Source organism: Manis pentadactyla, chromosome 1 (genome assembly GCF_030020395.1).
Source record: "Manis pentadactyla isolate mManPen7 chromosome 1, mManPen7.hap1, whole genome shotgun sequence".
NCBI lineage: Eukaryota > Metazoa > Chordata > Mammalia > Pholidota > Manidae > Manis > Manis pentadactyla.
In genome coordinates, this window is record NC_080019.1 from 212341036 (window position 1) to 212357427 (window position 16392).

Sequence of the window (16392 nt, forward strand, 5' to 3'; positions counted from 1 at the left end):
AGTGACATAAAAAGCAGAAACAGCCAATTCATCCCTACAACAGCTCCCAGAAAAGACTGTCCAAAGTGTGTACAGCCTGGAGCCCCAGAGTGGCCTGGCTCTGATCCTCATCAAGGCACAGTCATTCATCATCTCCTTGGCTCATGCATTCTAACGTGTCATTCCTTTTCCTGCGCTCGAGTTAGCTAGAGCTGCTTTCTGTTGCCTGCCTCCCATGAACCCAGCCTGCGACGGCCATGGAAGCCAACAAATCAGACACGTTTGGGTGAAGGTGCCTCTGAGGCATTTTCTAAAACACCTTCAAGTCAGTCAGACTCGGCTAATCCAGGTCCTTATTTATTAATGATGAAGCTGAGAGATTAGACTTTTTCAAGGCACAAAGTTAGAAGCCAGGCCTTCTAATGCTTTCCATCACCTCATAAACGCAGTGATACAGTCTTAGTTGGTGGGGTCAGTATGGCACACAGGCAGGCAACTGATGCAAAATGCTACTTCAAAGACCCCTTCAATCAATTAATCAATGATTATTTATTGCAAGGCACTGTGCTAGGCACTATAGAGAGTACATGGAAGATAAGACCAAAGTCCCTGCCCTCAAGGAGCTTACAATCTAGTTGTGAAGACAAGGCATAAATACAAGGAAAATTAAGTAACAGTACAGGAGTTAAGTTAAAATGCAAGATAACAACAGTACAAGAAATTTCCAAAAGCAGTACCTGATTAATTACTAAGTCAGTTGCATGGACAGGACTTTCAGCTGACTCAGAGCAAGGACGTCACAAGGACCACAGTGCGGGAAGGCTTCACAGATGAGCTGAGGCTGGAGCTACCCTAGGATAGTGGAATTTGGGTGAGAAAGAAGAGTGGGGAGGGCATTTCAGGAAGGGGTATCCATATGGTCAAAAGGCACAGAGGTGAGACCAAAAGCAAGCAGGGTTCAGGGGCCAGTGAGGGCTCAGCATGGCTGGGCACAAAGTTAAGTTCTTATTAGACTAAGAAGGGCCTTAAATGCTCAAGTTGAGATTTTTTTTCCCTTTGGCGGCAGGGTTGGGGAAACCTTAAAACAAGAGACATCCTTAGGTTGAATATACAAAAGACATAGCTAATCAAGAAGAAATATTCAAGTCTGATCTTCAGGACATTTATCTGTGGATTTTGACCCTCTCTACTTTCAAACAAGATTTGACATGGTGTCTTTAGGGCTGTCAATTCCAAAGGAATACCTCTGGGTCATCTAGGTTTAGATCAGGGCCAGAGACTGAGTCCCTCGAAGATCTCAAATTACAACTAGCACAACGGTGAGCTAACAGATTCCCTGACAGGCAGGCAGGAAAAATGCTCCCAAAAGACAAGTATCTTTACAAATGACAGAATATTTATTAACAATACCTTTAAAAAAAGATTACATATGCTAGATCACTGGTAAATATCATTTACACTGGGGCTGGGGACTACCTGGGCATTTTCTTTTTTTCATTCATTTTATTCTTTTGTTGATTTTTTTTTTCTGTGTGTGATCTTATATTTTGTTTCATTTTAACACATAAGTAACCATATCAAACTAAGAAAGCAAACAGTGTGAAATACTGACAATATTTTTTCCCAGTTTTACCACCCTAGTTTTTACACAAGTGAAATCCTGATTATGACTTTATTGGATAAATATAGCTAGAAGGTTGAAAACTTAAATGATTTGTAAGCAAAAATGACACATTACAGGTAAATCTGAGTTATCTGAGAAAGAAGAAAAGGTGGCAACATGTTTACATTTGAAAATTTTTATAGAAAATTTCATTGCCTTTTATATGCACTGTTCCACTAGCATCAGCTTACAAAACCTCCCCCATTATAACAAATAGCTATTTTCATAAGAATATGGTTTTGTTGATATTGTCATTTTCCAATGTATAATTTTTAAAACTTAGAAGATAAAGCTTATAAAGCAATTAGGCTACCTATTGCAAAACAGGAGAATCATCAAGATACCATACAATTGTACTAAAGATCTTTCATAGGGTCACGAAAAAAATTCTTTGTGGAAACTATTTGCTGAAATAGGAGAAATCTGCCAAACTCCATACATGATTTTGATTCAAAAGAAGGGCTCTATTATTAAAGAGATACATGTATTATATATAAAGAAATTATTAATCCATTAACAGAAAATTGCCTTAAAAATGTACATTCAAAACAGATACTTTTAAAGAGAGTAAAATTATCTTTTATCTTCTGAAAGACTCAGTTGACTATAGTAACTTCTGGCCTATGTTACTACAGGATATGTAACTTCCAATGTAATGTGTAAGATAATGCTACTTACAAAGACAATGCTAACTTAGTTGAGTGAAAAGAAAATCCTACCACACAACGCTAAATTCAGGGATGGGGGTATTGCACAAGGCATCTGTTAGGCAGTTAGTTCAGGTTTTGAGACTGCAGCCATTCCTGGAACTATCTCAAGTTGTGTTGAGCAACAAAATTCACAACAGGGTGGGCAAACACATGGTATGCATCAGAATGACTCGATTCGCTCCATTAACCATCCACAAAGTCATTTGCGTACAGCAGCCTTGAGTTAGAGACCAGGTCTTCAGCTGCTCTGCCGCGAGATCCTTGGAAAACTGCACAAGTAATTTGCAATTTACTTACCAAGATGAGTTTCAAACTCTGTCCTTAAAGGAAATGTTTTCAAATAATAATTGTGTGATTGGGTCACCCATAGCATTTTATAGCACAGGAAAAAAACTGATTATCTACATCTCATGTTAACTTTAAAAAATTCTATAAAACACTAAATATATAATAAAAAATATGCATATAAGGACATATGTAAACTGCTTTGGTAACATCATATTACAGATGTCTTCAGTGCATTGCAGAGTTTCCAAAGAAGCTTCAGACAAAGCTAGATTTGCTTGGAGGAAGTACTGTGTAATGCCATTCCTAAAGAAGCAAAAAACGTTTGTTTTTTCCAGTAATAAGATGTACTTGAACAACAATATTACTTAGTACTGGGTGTCTTCAGAACGACTAGCTAAATGTTGCTTATATTATGAACAGCAAGTCCTTTAGCTAACTTTTGTCATAAACTGGACCTAGCTGTGAGAGAAATCATGATCGTACTGATGGCCGACAGCGTACATGCATTTGAAGTGGAAGGCCCGGCTCCTCTTGCATAGGCGTCTGTAAAGAGAGAATAAAGTCACTCAACGTTGCCTCTCCCAGGCTGCCGAAGGAAGCAAGGCCACGGGGCTTTGGGAAGCAGCGGAACGAGGTGGATTCTACTGAAAATGACCATTTCCTAATGACTTCTTAATATCAATCCTATGACTACCTAACTGTGAAACTGGGAGCAGGTTATGGGACATCTATAGACCTCCATTTAAGTATTTGTGAAACAGAGGTATCCACGTGTACCGTGAGAAGAAACTTCAATATTACTAGTAACATTACTAATAAATATTATGATACATCAACAATGCAGCAACATGTGTATTGCTAACTCGTTGCTGAACTCTGTGTCCTGGGCACAGACCAATATGACACTTAATTCTTACAAAAACTAAGAATAGCCAGTATTTTTATTACACCATTGAACTGATGAGGAAAATGGGGCCCAGAGAAGTAAGATAATTTGGAAGATCACCTAGCGACTAAAGAGCTGAACTGGGACTCAAACCCATGTCAGTCTAAATATAGCCTAATTTTCAAAAAAAAATATATATATATATATCTCAGTCCTTTCAAATAAAATTCACTGTTACAAATCTTAGAATTTTCATAGTAAGAGGTTACCAATTGTCATTTGAAGTTTCCTCAAGACTGTAAGATCTCTGACCAACAAAATGGAAAATCTCATTAAGAAAAAGTGTGGGTTACTCAGTTATATCCTTATCATCTATCTAATAATTATACTAATGTACAGTTGATTATCAAACAATGTGGCACTTCGGGTCATCAGCACCTGCAAAGGTGAAAACCCACATATAACTTTTGACTCCCTATGAACTTAACTACTAAGAGCCTACCGATGACTAGAAACCTTATCAATAACATAATAGTTGACTGATGCATATTTTGTATCTTATGGATATCATATATTCTTACAATAAAATAAGCTAACAAAAAGAAAATGTTATTTTTCAAGTTGTTGTAAATCTCCAAAAAATTTTGCAACATATTTATTGAAAAAAATCCACATGTAAGTAAGTAGACTCAAACAGTCCAAACCTGTGCTGTTCAAGGGTCAACTACAATTGATTAAAATATGGTTTGGTGATGAATACAAGTAAGAATCATTAGTTAGCCTAAAAATAAAAAGAATAACAACAGAAAAAGAATCCCTGCAATGATAAGAAAATAAGTCAGATTTTTTAAAAGTAAGATAAATTAACCCCCAAAACAACCCCAATCTTGTGTTTTTGTGGCCCGGGGATTACCTCCACATCTTACTATAAATCAGGTTTCTTTCAACAGAAATTAGAGCTCTGGGCTTAGCAAAATGTAGAATCCAATTCTTCCCAGTTGTGTAAAAGATAGAAATGCAAAAAACCCCCCAAAAACATATAACTGTAGTAAATAGATACTTCATCTGGAAACTGGCAAATCACTCCTGAGTTTGGAGCAGGGCTTGAGGCAGCCTCCTACCTGGAGCCCTGTTCTGTTTGTTAACACTAACAAATGCTTATTCAGAAGAAGGATGAAATTACCAATGACTATTTTCTTTGCTGATCTGAGGAATCCAACTTTTACAGATGCGGTTAAAATTACTCAGTGGATGCTACACAACTTGGCATCAGCAAGACATACTGGCCCTTTCCTCAGCTGAAAAATACTATAATGGACACTTAGCAGAGGTGCTAAAACTCGGGACTCTGTGGTGAGGATTTTGCCCATGATTTAAAGTATCATCTCTCCACTGATGGCTTGAAAATTTATATTTCCAGGCTTCACTGAACCCTTATCTCTAAGCTGTTAAATCTGAAGACAAGTGAAAATCTACACTTAGGTATCTAACTTGAATCTCTATTTTTTTAATACTATGGTAAAATACACACAGAAGTTACCATTATAACTGTTTTAAAGTGGACAATTCAGTGGCATTAACTACACACCAATGTTGTGCACTCAGCACTGCTACCTAGTTCCAGAACTTGTCACCCCAAAAGGAAACCTAATACCCAGAGGGCCCAACTCACATCACTGGCCAGGTACTATCTGACTGTTGTCTTTATGGCTTTGCCTATTCTGTTTTTTTTTTTTTCAAATAAATGACAGAAAACAACAAAAAATAATAGGCTGCTGAGATATTTGCAAACATAGTATTTGAAAAACAGGATTGAATGTATTTGCTCAACAAATGATACTCTCAAACACTATTCAACAATCTTTGTAAACAAAGATAATCTTGACTAGACATAGACATGTTTATTTATATACATGTTACATCTACACAGTCAACATAAATAGGATCAAGTTCAAAATATTTTCAGCCGACGACACTGAACTGCATTGTTTTGGTAGAGACAGATAGCCACAGCATTTTAAAGAACCTTTTGCTTGTTCCTTCTGGCTGAGTCATGCTTTTAGCTTTGTTAGTTATAATTTTGGGGTTATTATAGATGCAAACCACATGGGTCCATGTGGAAAAACCAATGTGACCCATCTGGGGCTGCTTTATTCTGATTTTTGACTGGCAACTGATAGAACCAGTCAAACCGTCTTTGCCATGAAACTGCCTGTGTTTGGCCAACATCAGTCATCTGAGAAAGGGGGGTGGTATCAGGCATTTTTATTGTAAGCTTTTCCTTGTGGGCTTAATTTCTTCCAGGCTCTGACTCATCTGGGAAGCCTTAGGAGATGAGGCAGGCCTCAGAGAGAAGGGGAAAAAAAGACATTCTTACTCGATATCTTTGGAATTCGGATTTGTTCACTGCTGCTACCATCTCCCCCATCACTGAATGGCTTGATTTCTATTATGTAATCTTCGTCAAAAGGCAGAGAAAGCTCCACCGATGTTTGGTTTGTTTCAATGACAGAAGTGCTGCTTTGTCTGTTCCATCTGTACAAGACCTGCCAAAACAGGAGGAACAGGTGTCACTGCCGTCCTCACAAAGGCTCCAAAGATGGAGCATCGCTGGTTTTCACCTCCGGGCACCAGTGCAATGCCAGGACGCTGAGGCTGTCAGGCTGCCCACATGCACTTGGAAGGCTCATTTATAGCGAGGAATGTGTCTGCAGCAACCATTTCGTTATGAGAAAAGTTTGAAGGACCCTGCAGCACGGGGGCGGGGGTGGCAGGAGTCTCCCAATGTGCTGTGTGGCCTTACAAAACCTCTGGAAGGCTCAGTGAAAACTCCTGGAAATGGAATCCCTCTCTGAGGGGGTGTAGCCCACAGTTACACGGGAGTGGCTTTGGCATTAGAGCAGACTGGTCCACTTACTTTACCTCTCTGAACCTCATCCTGCTCATCTGCAAAGTGGGGACGATGATACCCACCTTTCTGGGGTGTTTTCAAGATTGCAGAAGGACTGAATACAGTGGAGGGCCTGGCTCAAAGAAAGCATGTAAGAAATAGTACCTAAGAAGGCTTAAAGACAACAGGAGACAAACACACCCTTGGCAAAGGTCAGAGGCACAAGACAGGTATGATAAGTTGTTATCATCACAAATCCTTTGGAGAGAGGACATTTCAGCACAGGGAGAGGATCTCTGAAAGGCAAGGGCAGGAGCCTCCTTTTCCTCCTTTTTGAGCTACGTACAAGGGGGGATGGTATGTATATGATCACCATCACTCCAGAAGTGTCTGCAGCTTCAACATTTCCCCTCAGGATCCCGTTTCCCTTCTTGGCCCCCTGGGTCTGGGTCTGAGTCTGGGTTGGTGGCTCATTTGGTGAGGTGGCCAGCTGGCTCTCCCGACACCACCCTCACCTGCCTGGCACTGCCTACTCTGGTCAGCATCAGCCCCAAACAGAAACAAAATATAAAGGCCTGGAGAAGCAGATCTACCTTTCCAGATCTAACAACTGTGATGACAGTTATTCCGCAAGTACTTGCTGATGTTTACAATGAGCTGAGCACTTTAGCAGCATTATACCTGTATAATCATGCCAACAATCCACCGAGATGGGCATTATTATGCCTTCCCACAGATAAAGAGGCTGAGGTCCAGAGGCATCAGCAAGCTGGCAAGCGGCAATGTGAGGATTCTGAAACCTGCACTCAAATAACTATAACCCACCTGGCCAGTGGCTCCTGCCTTAAGAAGATAGGGTTGGGTGGGATTAGTGGTCCTCAATCCTGACTGCATGTTGGAAGCCCTTAGCAGCTTGTGAAAATAGTGATGCCCAAGCCCAGCAGTTCACAACAGGGCTGAGGGGAGGGAGGAACAATTTTGCCCCCACTCTGCAGGGCATTTGTTGATTTCTGCAGGCAGGTTTGGTTGTTGTTACAGGTCTCCCAATGTGCAGAAGGCAGAGGCCTGGGATGCTGGGAAACATGTTACAGTGCAGAGGACAGGCCCGCACAGAGAATTATCCAGCTGAGAGGCAAAAGGCAGGAGACTGAGAAACCCTGCTCTGGCTCCACTGCAGCTCTCCTGAGTCAGACTCCATAGAGGCAGGGTTCCGGCTATGAGGTCCTACTACTTAAAAAAAAAAAAAAATCTTCAGGTGATGTTACTTTGGTCTGGGAACCCTGGATTAGATTAGGGATCCTCAAACCTGAGCATGCAGCAGAATCGCTTGTTACAGCACAGAGCTCTGGGCCCCACTCCAGAGTTTCTGATTTAGTAGGTCTGGGATAGGACTTGATAATCTGCATTTCTAACTAGTTTCCAGATAATGCCACTGCCTCTGGGCCAAAGACCACCCTTTGAGAACGGCAAAACTAGGTCATCTTTCCCTAAGATCCACTATAAATTCTGATCTGTGGAGGTCAGAGACATAAGGTCACTCTACTATTGCAAGAAAAACCAAACACAATAAAACTCAAAAAATTCCCTTAAAATGGTTGAGATCCTATTTGTTCCCTAGTATTTCATCACCTTAATTTCCTTAAGGTGTGTAACTTTAAATTGTACATATGTTGATGTGATGTGTTAATATATTGCAAAATGATTGCCACCATAGCAATACCCAATTTCCTTAAGGTGGAAAGATTCATAAGCGTCCCCTTCCTTCTCTGGAGCAGCAGTTGTATCAAACTCAGCAACCCCTTGCTAATAATTGGGCTCAAATAAATCCTCGGGTACATTCAGGAGTGTCAAAGCATCTCATCACAGCCCTTCAGGAACCTAGGCTGGCTGATGGGATGCAAGGGCACATCTGGCTTTGAGGAATAAATTGCTTCTTTGATTTACCTCTGGTTCTTGCCAGAGTGCAGAGAATTCAACTAGTTTCAAATATAAATCCAAAAGAAACACTTCCAGGAAAAAGCAGCCCTTTTATCAGCACTGCTTATCAGTCTTGTAATATTAGGCTGCAGTGGAGCCTAAATAAAGGCCTGTAAAACCTTTATTTATACCACACACTTGGTTCAGCTGATTGACCCAAAGGCTGTGCTCCCATTTCATACAACCCAGGGCAGAAGACAAGCAGGAAGAGTGGATTTGTGGCAATAATGGTAATAGCACCACACATTTTTGAATGCTTACTATATGTCTGAACACTGTACGTTCTAAGTGCTAACATGGACTGACTCTTGAGGGAGGCACTGTTGTTATGCTGATAGCAAAGATGAGGACATCTGTTTGCTGATCACAAAGTATTCTGGACAACCTGGAGGTGCTAAGCAGTTTTCCCACAGTCCATGGCGAGTAAGTGGTGGGCCCAGAATTCAAACCCAGGTAGTCTGGGTCCACAGCCTAGATTCTTACCTAAGACCAGCTTGGCCACCACCTGTGTGGCTGTGAGCAAATTAATTCCCCTCTCTAGTCTCTGTCTTCATGAATGCAAGACAAGGGGATTAGATAGTAGAAAGCTGGTGACCCATGGGTCACATGGCTGGCTAACTGTTTGGTCCTAATAGTGTTAACTGTTTGCCTCCTACAGTGTTCACTTTTTTTTTTTTATTTAGATGTCAATATTCAAAAACCAATAAATTATATGTGAAAAAATTGGGGTTCTACTGAAAAATGAGAAGGTATGGCAACACTGTTTATATTCCTATATGGCAACAACAGGCTGGGGCTCAGAAACCACTGAGTATTCTGGACAACCACAAACTGCAGTTTATCATAGTCTCCAACACAACACTTCCTGTTGTGTCACATTAGCATGTGCCTACCTCGGGACCTTTGCACAACCTGTTCACTCTTTTTAGAACACTCTTTCCAAGAGAGCTGCTTGTTTTACTCTCTCTTTCTTTCATGGCCAGATGAAATGCTCCCTCTTCAAAGATGCTGTTCATGGCCTCTATATAAATAAATGTCTCTCCTGTTATTCTATGGCACTGTCTATTCTATTACCCTCACTCTGAGTTATTTCTCTTCATACTATTTTATTAGCGTTTGATATATTTGTATACTGCTGACAGGAAGAAGAGCTGAGCAGTACACAGTATGGGCCCTTGGATCCATACTGCCCATATTCAGACCTCAGGTCTTCAATATGCTAGCTGTGTTAATAATCCTGTATCATGTACTTGAATGTTGCTGGGAGTAGATCTTAACTGTTCTCACCACAAAAGAGAAATGGTAATTATGTGATAGAATGGAGGTGTTAGGTATTGCTATGGTGGCAATCATTTTGCAATATATTAACACATCACATCAACATATGTACAATTTAAAGTTACACAGTGTTATATGTCAGTTGAATCTCAACCAAGCTGGGAAAAAATATACTGCATGAAGTAGAAAAATTACTAAATTCTGTGCCATGGTTCTACATCTGTAAAATTGGGGGCTAATAATTTCACCTACTTCACAGGTGATTATAAAGTTAAAATGAATTAGAACAGTGCTTGGTACATACATTCATAGCATTTGCTGAAAGGACTGAGTCTACTTAACCCATATAGGTAGCCTGTCTAGCTCTGTGGGTGGTTTAGTTTGTGATACTGAAACCAGATGTTCTTTTTGTGGCTCAAGTGTCATAAAGTAGCTTGAGGATTTGTGCTGACAGAACATCCTTGGCCTTACACTTTTTAAAGTCAAGTTCTTTTTGAGACTGTCTACCCAAGCAAAAATTATAGGAATGTAGGCATTTGAGGTGAAAAAGCAAAAATATGTACACATATGTGTGTGTAATTAAAAAATTGGTATATCCCTGAACATTTACATTATATAGATAGCAATTCAATATCTACAGCAAGTTATTGTGAGATTCCTTGGGATCTAAAAGGGGAGGTCTAGGGAGTCTGGCCGCTCCAGTCCCAGCCCTAAAAGAAGGAAAGGGATTGAGTCAGAAATCAAGAAGACTCAGAAAGAGTCCTTTCCTACCATCTAATTTAACCTTGTTACTCCCTCTCTTTCCTCTACCGTCAGCACACATGGTTTCTGCAGCATTTTACACAGTTGATATCCACCCATTAGCAATGCTTCCTTAGACACAAAATACCTATCTTGGAAGTGCCACTGTATTTCTCATAGACACAGTTGAGATCTACAAGATACAGTGAAGCAACATGAACAACCCTATTTGTGAAAGTATCTAAATCGACAGTTTAAATAGGTTATACCACCTCATATCTGGAAGAGTTCCATACTTTCCAGTTGTAATTTGTTCCAATGTTTTATTCTAGTCCCATAGAAATGAAAAAAACAAAAGCTTCCTCAGATCCTGTGCCAAGCCCAGCAGGTGTTTTCTAGTTGGTGAATAACCTGCTTCACTCCCTCCACCACACTGATGTTAACCTGTGCTGCTCAAGAGGATCTCCTAGATGTCTGCAAGTGTCTGCTGAGTTTAAAAAAAAAACAAAAGAAAGGGCTTCTTGGAAAGGTGCTGTGAAGACAAGCTCATCTCTATTTCTGAGAGGTGGCAGCACTACCAAGAAGGGAACTCAATGATACTTGGTCCACGATTTTCCTCCCAGCAGTGCCTGTGCTCTTAGACTCAGTTCACTGAAGCAAACTTCAGGGAGCACACAGAGCCATGCCCTGTCCAAGGCACTTTGCCCCATGGGCTCTGTTATTCACATCTGTAAAAAGAAGGGCTTTAGCTAGATGGTATCCAGGATTTCTTGCCCAGCTAATAATTTCGCTGAGTTACCTGAAATACTTCAGGTAGCTCTCTGACTTTTGATTTTATTTCAGCGTAAGCTTGAACATGAGCTTAATATCTAGTTAAAGGTTCACTCGTGGAATTTGTGCCCCTGCTCAGGGACTCCTAAAGCTTTCTGCATTTTTATTGTGCTTTCTCTGTCTGTTCTTATGAGTGGGGGCACCTGGGAGCTGGGAGGAAGAATTTCTCTCTCATGTATTGGTTTACACTCCCTTTGCTTTGGTTAAAGTAATTCAGCCCAGATCACATCTGCACTTTGTGAGGTGAGGAAGGTCGTGACTGTGTTAGCCTGGGTCAGAATTCCAAAGTTGCAACGGTCTGTCTTCACTTTTGCCTTCTTCCTTTTTCTCATTTTAGTCTGTTCTTCTCTCTTTGATCTTCCAGCCTACCCAGCCCAATGCTTCTCTTGTCCTAGGTAAAACTGATCAGATCAAACCTTTCACATGATTTCACATGAAAACATTAATGATTTCAGAGTTCAGGAAATGAAAGCTCCTTTCTAATACAACCACAGTGAAAGTGTTCATGTCTAGAAGAATCTGTTCTCTCGGGGCCCAAACTCTGGGTGTAAGGCATCAGCCAATTACAATTACCAAAAAGGATGGAAAGTACTTTAAAAAATCTGGAAAGCAGAGAGAGCTCTGGCCATCAGGGAAGGGTTCCAATCTCAGATCTGAAAGACAAGTGACTGGGTAAGAATGTGGAAGTAAGAGGTGATAATCCCAGAGTGAAGGAACTGAGATGCAAAGGCTCAGAGGAAAATGAAGATACTAGAAAATAAAATCTCTCCTTTAATAAAAGAGAAAGTGCAGTCTCAGAGAGATTAAGTGTTTTTCTTAAAGTCACATAGCCAGTGGAGGACTAAAATGTGGGTTTCCTATGTCTTTATACTATATATTATAAGATCCTTCCAGAAAGAGTTTGCTTTTAAACAAGGTCCCAGTGAAAGGCACTAAGATTAGATCTTAAGCAATGTTTCTTTGCTGGTAGAATACAAATCACTATGCCATATGGATGAAGGATAAATAGTCTGTGGCAGGGAGGGTTTTTCAAATCCTTCTCTTATCACATCACCCAAGGCTCTACCACTATGTCAACTCCTGATTCCAGCTCTGGTTTTACCGATCACTTTCCAATAGTTCCGTGTTCTTTAATTAGTACCTGACAGTACTGCCTATCAGCTGCTTTTAAGAACTCTGTGCAAAAATGTCATAAACCAGCAGCCAGCAGGCTTAATGCAGCCTGCAGACCACTTTTGTTTGCTCTGCACTGCATCACCTCAAGTGTTGTTCAAAAGTAAAACAAAACAAGTTACATGTAACTACCTTTGGTTCTGGCACCAAGGCTGCATACATTTTCTTTTCCAGGTCTTTCAAGTCAGGTTAACAGTTAAAGTCAGGATAAAAATTCCAGGTAAAAATTATTTTTCTCTATATAAACCTCCCTAGCCATAGGACGTGAATGAAAATGGTTAGCCATCAGTAATACTGAGACATTACTATTGCTGATTAAAAAAATATAGCCAAGATAAGAACAAAACAGAGCAGACAGTAGTAATGTTAAAAATGTGGTTCTTTGTGATTTTTTTGAGACCTAACCACACTGTCTTTAACCATTTCTGATTGACTCTGCCTGAGCCCAAAGTTTGGGCAATTCTCTGAATCTTGGCTAGTTGCCAGGAACCATTTATAAAACTCAGACCAAACCACTCTGGGGGCAGAGATTTGTAAAGAGGCTGTAAGGCATCATTGGAGAAAGTGAGAACATGGTTAATCTTATTTATGTGAAAAGACAGTCACCATTAACAGCGGAATTAGGTGCCTTTGCAAAAAAAGAAATTACCCACTTTGTATCCTTTTACTTCTGACTCATTATCCAGGGCCTTCACTTGATCCCAATTCAGGATAATTTTGGAGTCTGATGAATTCCATATGATGTTTCCAGGGGGTTGACTTGGCGCTGTAAAAAAATTAAGATATACGAAGTCACAGATTATTAAGTTTCAATGGATTCTGAGGAATATCTCCTTACTAGAATCCAAGAGCGGAGGCAATTTAATGGGCCATTGCACTAATATGTGTCTTCAAGGTCACTAAAATCTGACAAGATACAGCATTGCAAATGGAAAAAGATTCAGTTGGTCGCCTAACATTTATAGCTAAAAGTAGTAGCCCTTCCCAGTGAGGAGAAAAACATTTATCTTTCTGTCCTCTGGAGCAATGAATTTTGCATGGTATTCGGAAAGGTTCAGTTAAAATGTGAAGGTAAATCTGAATCCACATAATGATACCAATTAGTATGCAAATGAACAGTGGGAGGTGGGGTTGGGGAATGAACTTGGAATATGTTTGATGAATCCCTAAAATGTTTCTGAGCAAGGTTATTCTTACGTGGCTTTCTGGTTGTCACATTGACCATGGCACTGGAGGGGCCTGTCCCGGCAGAATTATAGGCTTTGACAGCTAAATGATACAGTGCGCTGCCTTTCAAGTTGGTAATTTTTGTTGATGTCTGATTTCCGATTGTTCGTATTTTTCTAGCATTTTCTTCCTTGTCATCATGTCTCCAGTATTTAACCTTAGAAAACAAAGAAGACTTTGGAAATCATATCTATTGGGGATATTTCCAGTGTCATCAGATAATTAAAAAAAAAATACAGATTCTTATGACAGAGTTAATTTTCTATACCGATTCTTAAACACAGCTTTCAGAACCAAGAGCTTTGTAGGCACTGAGAAATTATCCACAGTGAGAAGGACCTATTTTTGTTCTTGGCTTCACAGTGAGATGATAAATTGGCACAACTGTTGTTGGCTGTTTCTCCCTTTTGTCCAACCTTTGTTTTAGCCCAAGTGATATTGTGCATACCAGAGGTCAAAGATCTTTTTGCCAACCATCTTAGATATATGTAGAGCTGTATGTGTTTTGAAAAACATCTCTGGAGCATACACAGAAAAGGGTAATCTTGCATGGGAATGTTAGTGATTCCATTAATGTTCTGCTAGAAGCCGTAGCTCTCTAAAACAAATACCTCTACATGGGGATCTGTTTTTTTGTTTTTTGTTTTTTTTTTCTTTTCCCATTAGGTGTCTTGAAGCTTGCACTGAGGGGTAGGGACTCTTTTTCCTGATCTCAGGCACCAATCTCTTGCTTACCTCATAACCTTGTATCCGTCCTCTATTCTTCTCAATGGGGGAGGCCCAGAAAACTTCAATGTCTGTTGCAGAAAGACTTCTAGCAAAGATGCTGGCTGGTGGTTTGGTGGGTTCTACAGATGAGTGTGGAAAATGGTGTTACTCTACTAGTGGCATCAGGACAGGCTTCTAGATACTTCTAGATTACAAGGTACAAGGAATCCTTGGTTGTTTAATAGCCCTTTGTGATTATGACCCACACCTCATTTTACAGAGGAGCCATGGTTAACAGCTGGGAGGGCATGGAGATGGAGACAGTGGTGAAGAGACGTGTCCAAAGACTTTGGCTTCTCAATGTGGGTGTGGATGGAAGGGGAGTAACTCAGTGCTACGTAAGTTTAAGTACCAATGTTTCATAGCCAGTGATTCCCTTAACAGACATCCTTCTATTCCCTTAACAGACATCCTTCTTAACTCAGAATTTGTCATAAGTGAGAGTCACTAGATTATGAAAACGAGAGCAAAAGGAAAAATAGTCAAGTGGCTTCACTAAGATCCAGGGGAGCCAGTGATGCTTCAGCTGTACACAGCAAGCTGTGTGATCAAAGATGAGTCATTTATATAATTTTGGACCTCAGCACCTTCCAGCTGTAAAGGAGAATCTGGACCAAGACTGTCCCAAATTTCAGTTATATTTGCCAGAGCTCTGTGCCATTTTCCTGTGTTTATGTTTTTCTTTCAGTGGTCTTTCTTAAAGAAAATCCTAGTCATGTTGTGAATAGTAATATTCATGAAATCCTGGTTTTGATTTGATAGTTGTTTTTTTCCTAATGTAATTAAAATCTATATGTAACTATTGCATATTTTTAAAAGTTCACCTGGTACCATTTACAATCAACTTGTGACTCCCTGTGGAACCCACGTCATGTTCCAGAGAGCACTGGACAGGGAGACCTAAAGTTTTGTGTGTCTATAACAATGCAAAATTCAATTTATATGTTAATTTGGTGTTTATTAAGGGTCTATGTGTCATGGACATTTAGACATTGGTGACACAGAAGTTAAAAATAAATAGCCAGTCCTCAAGAAATACATTTTAGTGAGGATATAAAACTAAAGATCAAAATCTATACTACATTAGGTGAGAATTATATCAGACAAATGTTAATATATTGACAGTAGTAATGTTAAAAATGGAGTTCTTCATGATTTTTTTAAAGACCTAACTACACGGTCTTTAACCATTTCTGATTGACTCTCCCTGAGCCCAAAGTTTATTTCTGACTGGAAAATAGAAGGACTATATTCAGCTGGGATGTAGAAATGAGATAAGGCCTTGGTTGTTCAAGTTGAGTCTTAAAGGATGATCATGAAATCCCAAGGTGGGCAAGGCAGGGAACACCAGAGGAGTGGAAGCATATGCAGGGGGCTCAAGCTTGTTCAGATGATTGCAAATCCTTTGGATGTGGTTGGAGCATGGAGTGTTTGGGGAAAACCAGCAGAAGTGAAGACAGAACAAAGAGGCAGGGGCGAGCTCATGGAGGGCTGCTGCATCTCGGGGGCTGCCTTCTTTACCTGGGGTAAGAATTTATTGCATCTTCACTTACTGAAAATCAACAATGCAACTTTTAGATGTTTTAAAATGGTCTCATACTGAACGCCACTTTGAAACAACAATGATGAACTCCAGTGGTAATGAAGAGTGTGTGAGAGGAATCCAGAGAGCAGGCATAGCACATGGGCTGTAATAGTGAGGGGGAACCCCTAGACCTGGATCATGCTGCAGATGAGGGTGAGGGCAATCCTGCTGCTTCGTGAGTTGCTCTTTTCTTTAATCATAGGATAACTTAAGAGCACACTATGATTTATACAAGCATAAGTGGTGAGAGGGGATGCAAATTACTTTTGGGTGTTTGCTTAATGGCAAATAAAATAATTCTTTTGAAAGGAATGATACCATATAAATAGATATGAAGACCTTACATGGTACTTGTGATTTGGGTCCTGAGCAGTGGACTTAGTAATGGCCAGCGAT

At 40.1% G+C, this 16392-nt stretch overlaps 1 protein-coding gene across 4 annotated transcripts in view; it reads right to left on the reverse strand.

Annotated features, from left to right (window-relative positions):
* Positions 1-1353: 1353 nt before the first annotated feature.
* Positions 1354-16392, reverse strand: part of CNTN4 (contactin 4) — a 979742-nt gene continuing 964703 nt past the window's right edge. For all 4 annotated transcript variants that reach the window (XM_036878225.2, XM_036878221.2, XM_057507209.1 and 1 more), the window contains 5 exons: positions 14379-14491; positions 13614-13800; positions 13070-13182; positions 5904-6072; positions 1354-3183 (listed from right to left, as the gene is read on the reverse strand). In XM_036878225.2, coding sequence (XP_036734120.2) covers positions 3083-3183; positions 5904-6072; positions 13070-13182; positions 13614-13800; positions 14379-14491 — 683 coding nt within the window. In that variant the 3' untranslated portion in view covers positions 1354-3082. The remainder of the gene's footprint in view (positions 3184-5903; positions 6073-13069; positions 13183-13613; positions 13801-14378; positions 14492-16392) is intronic.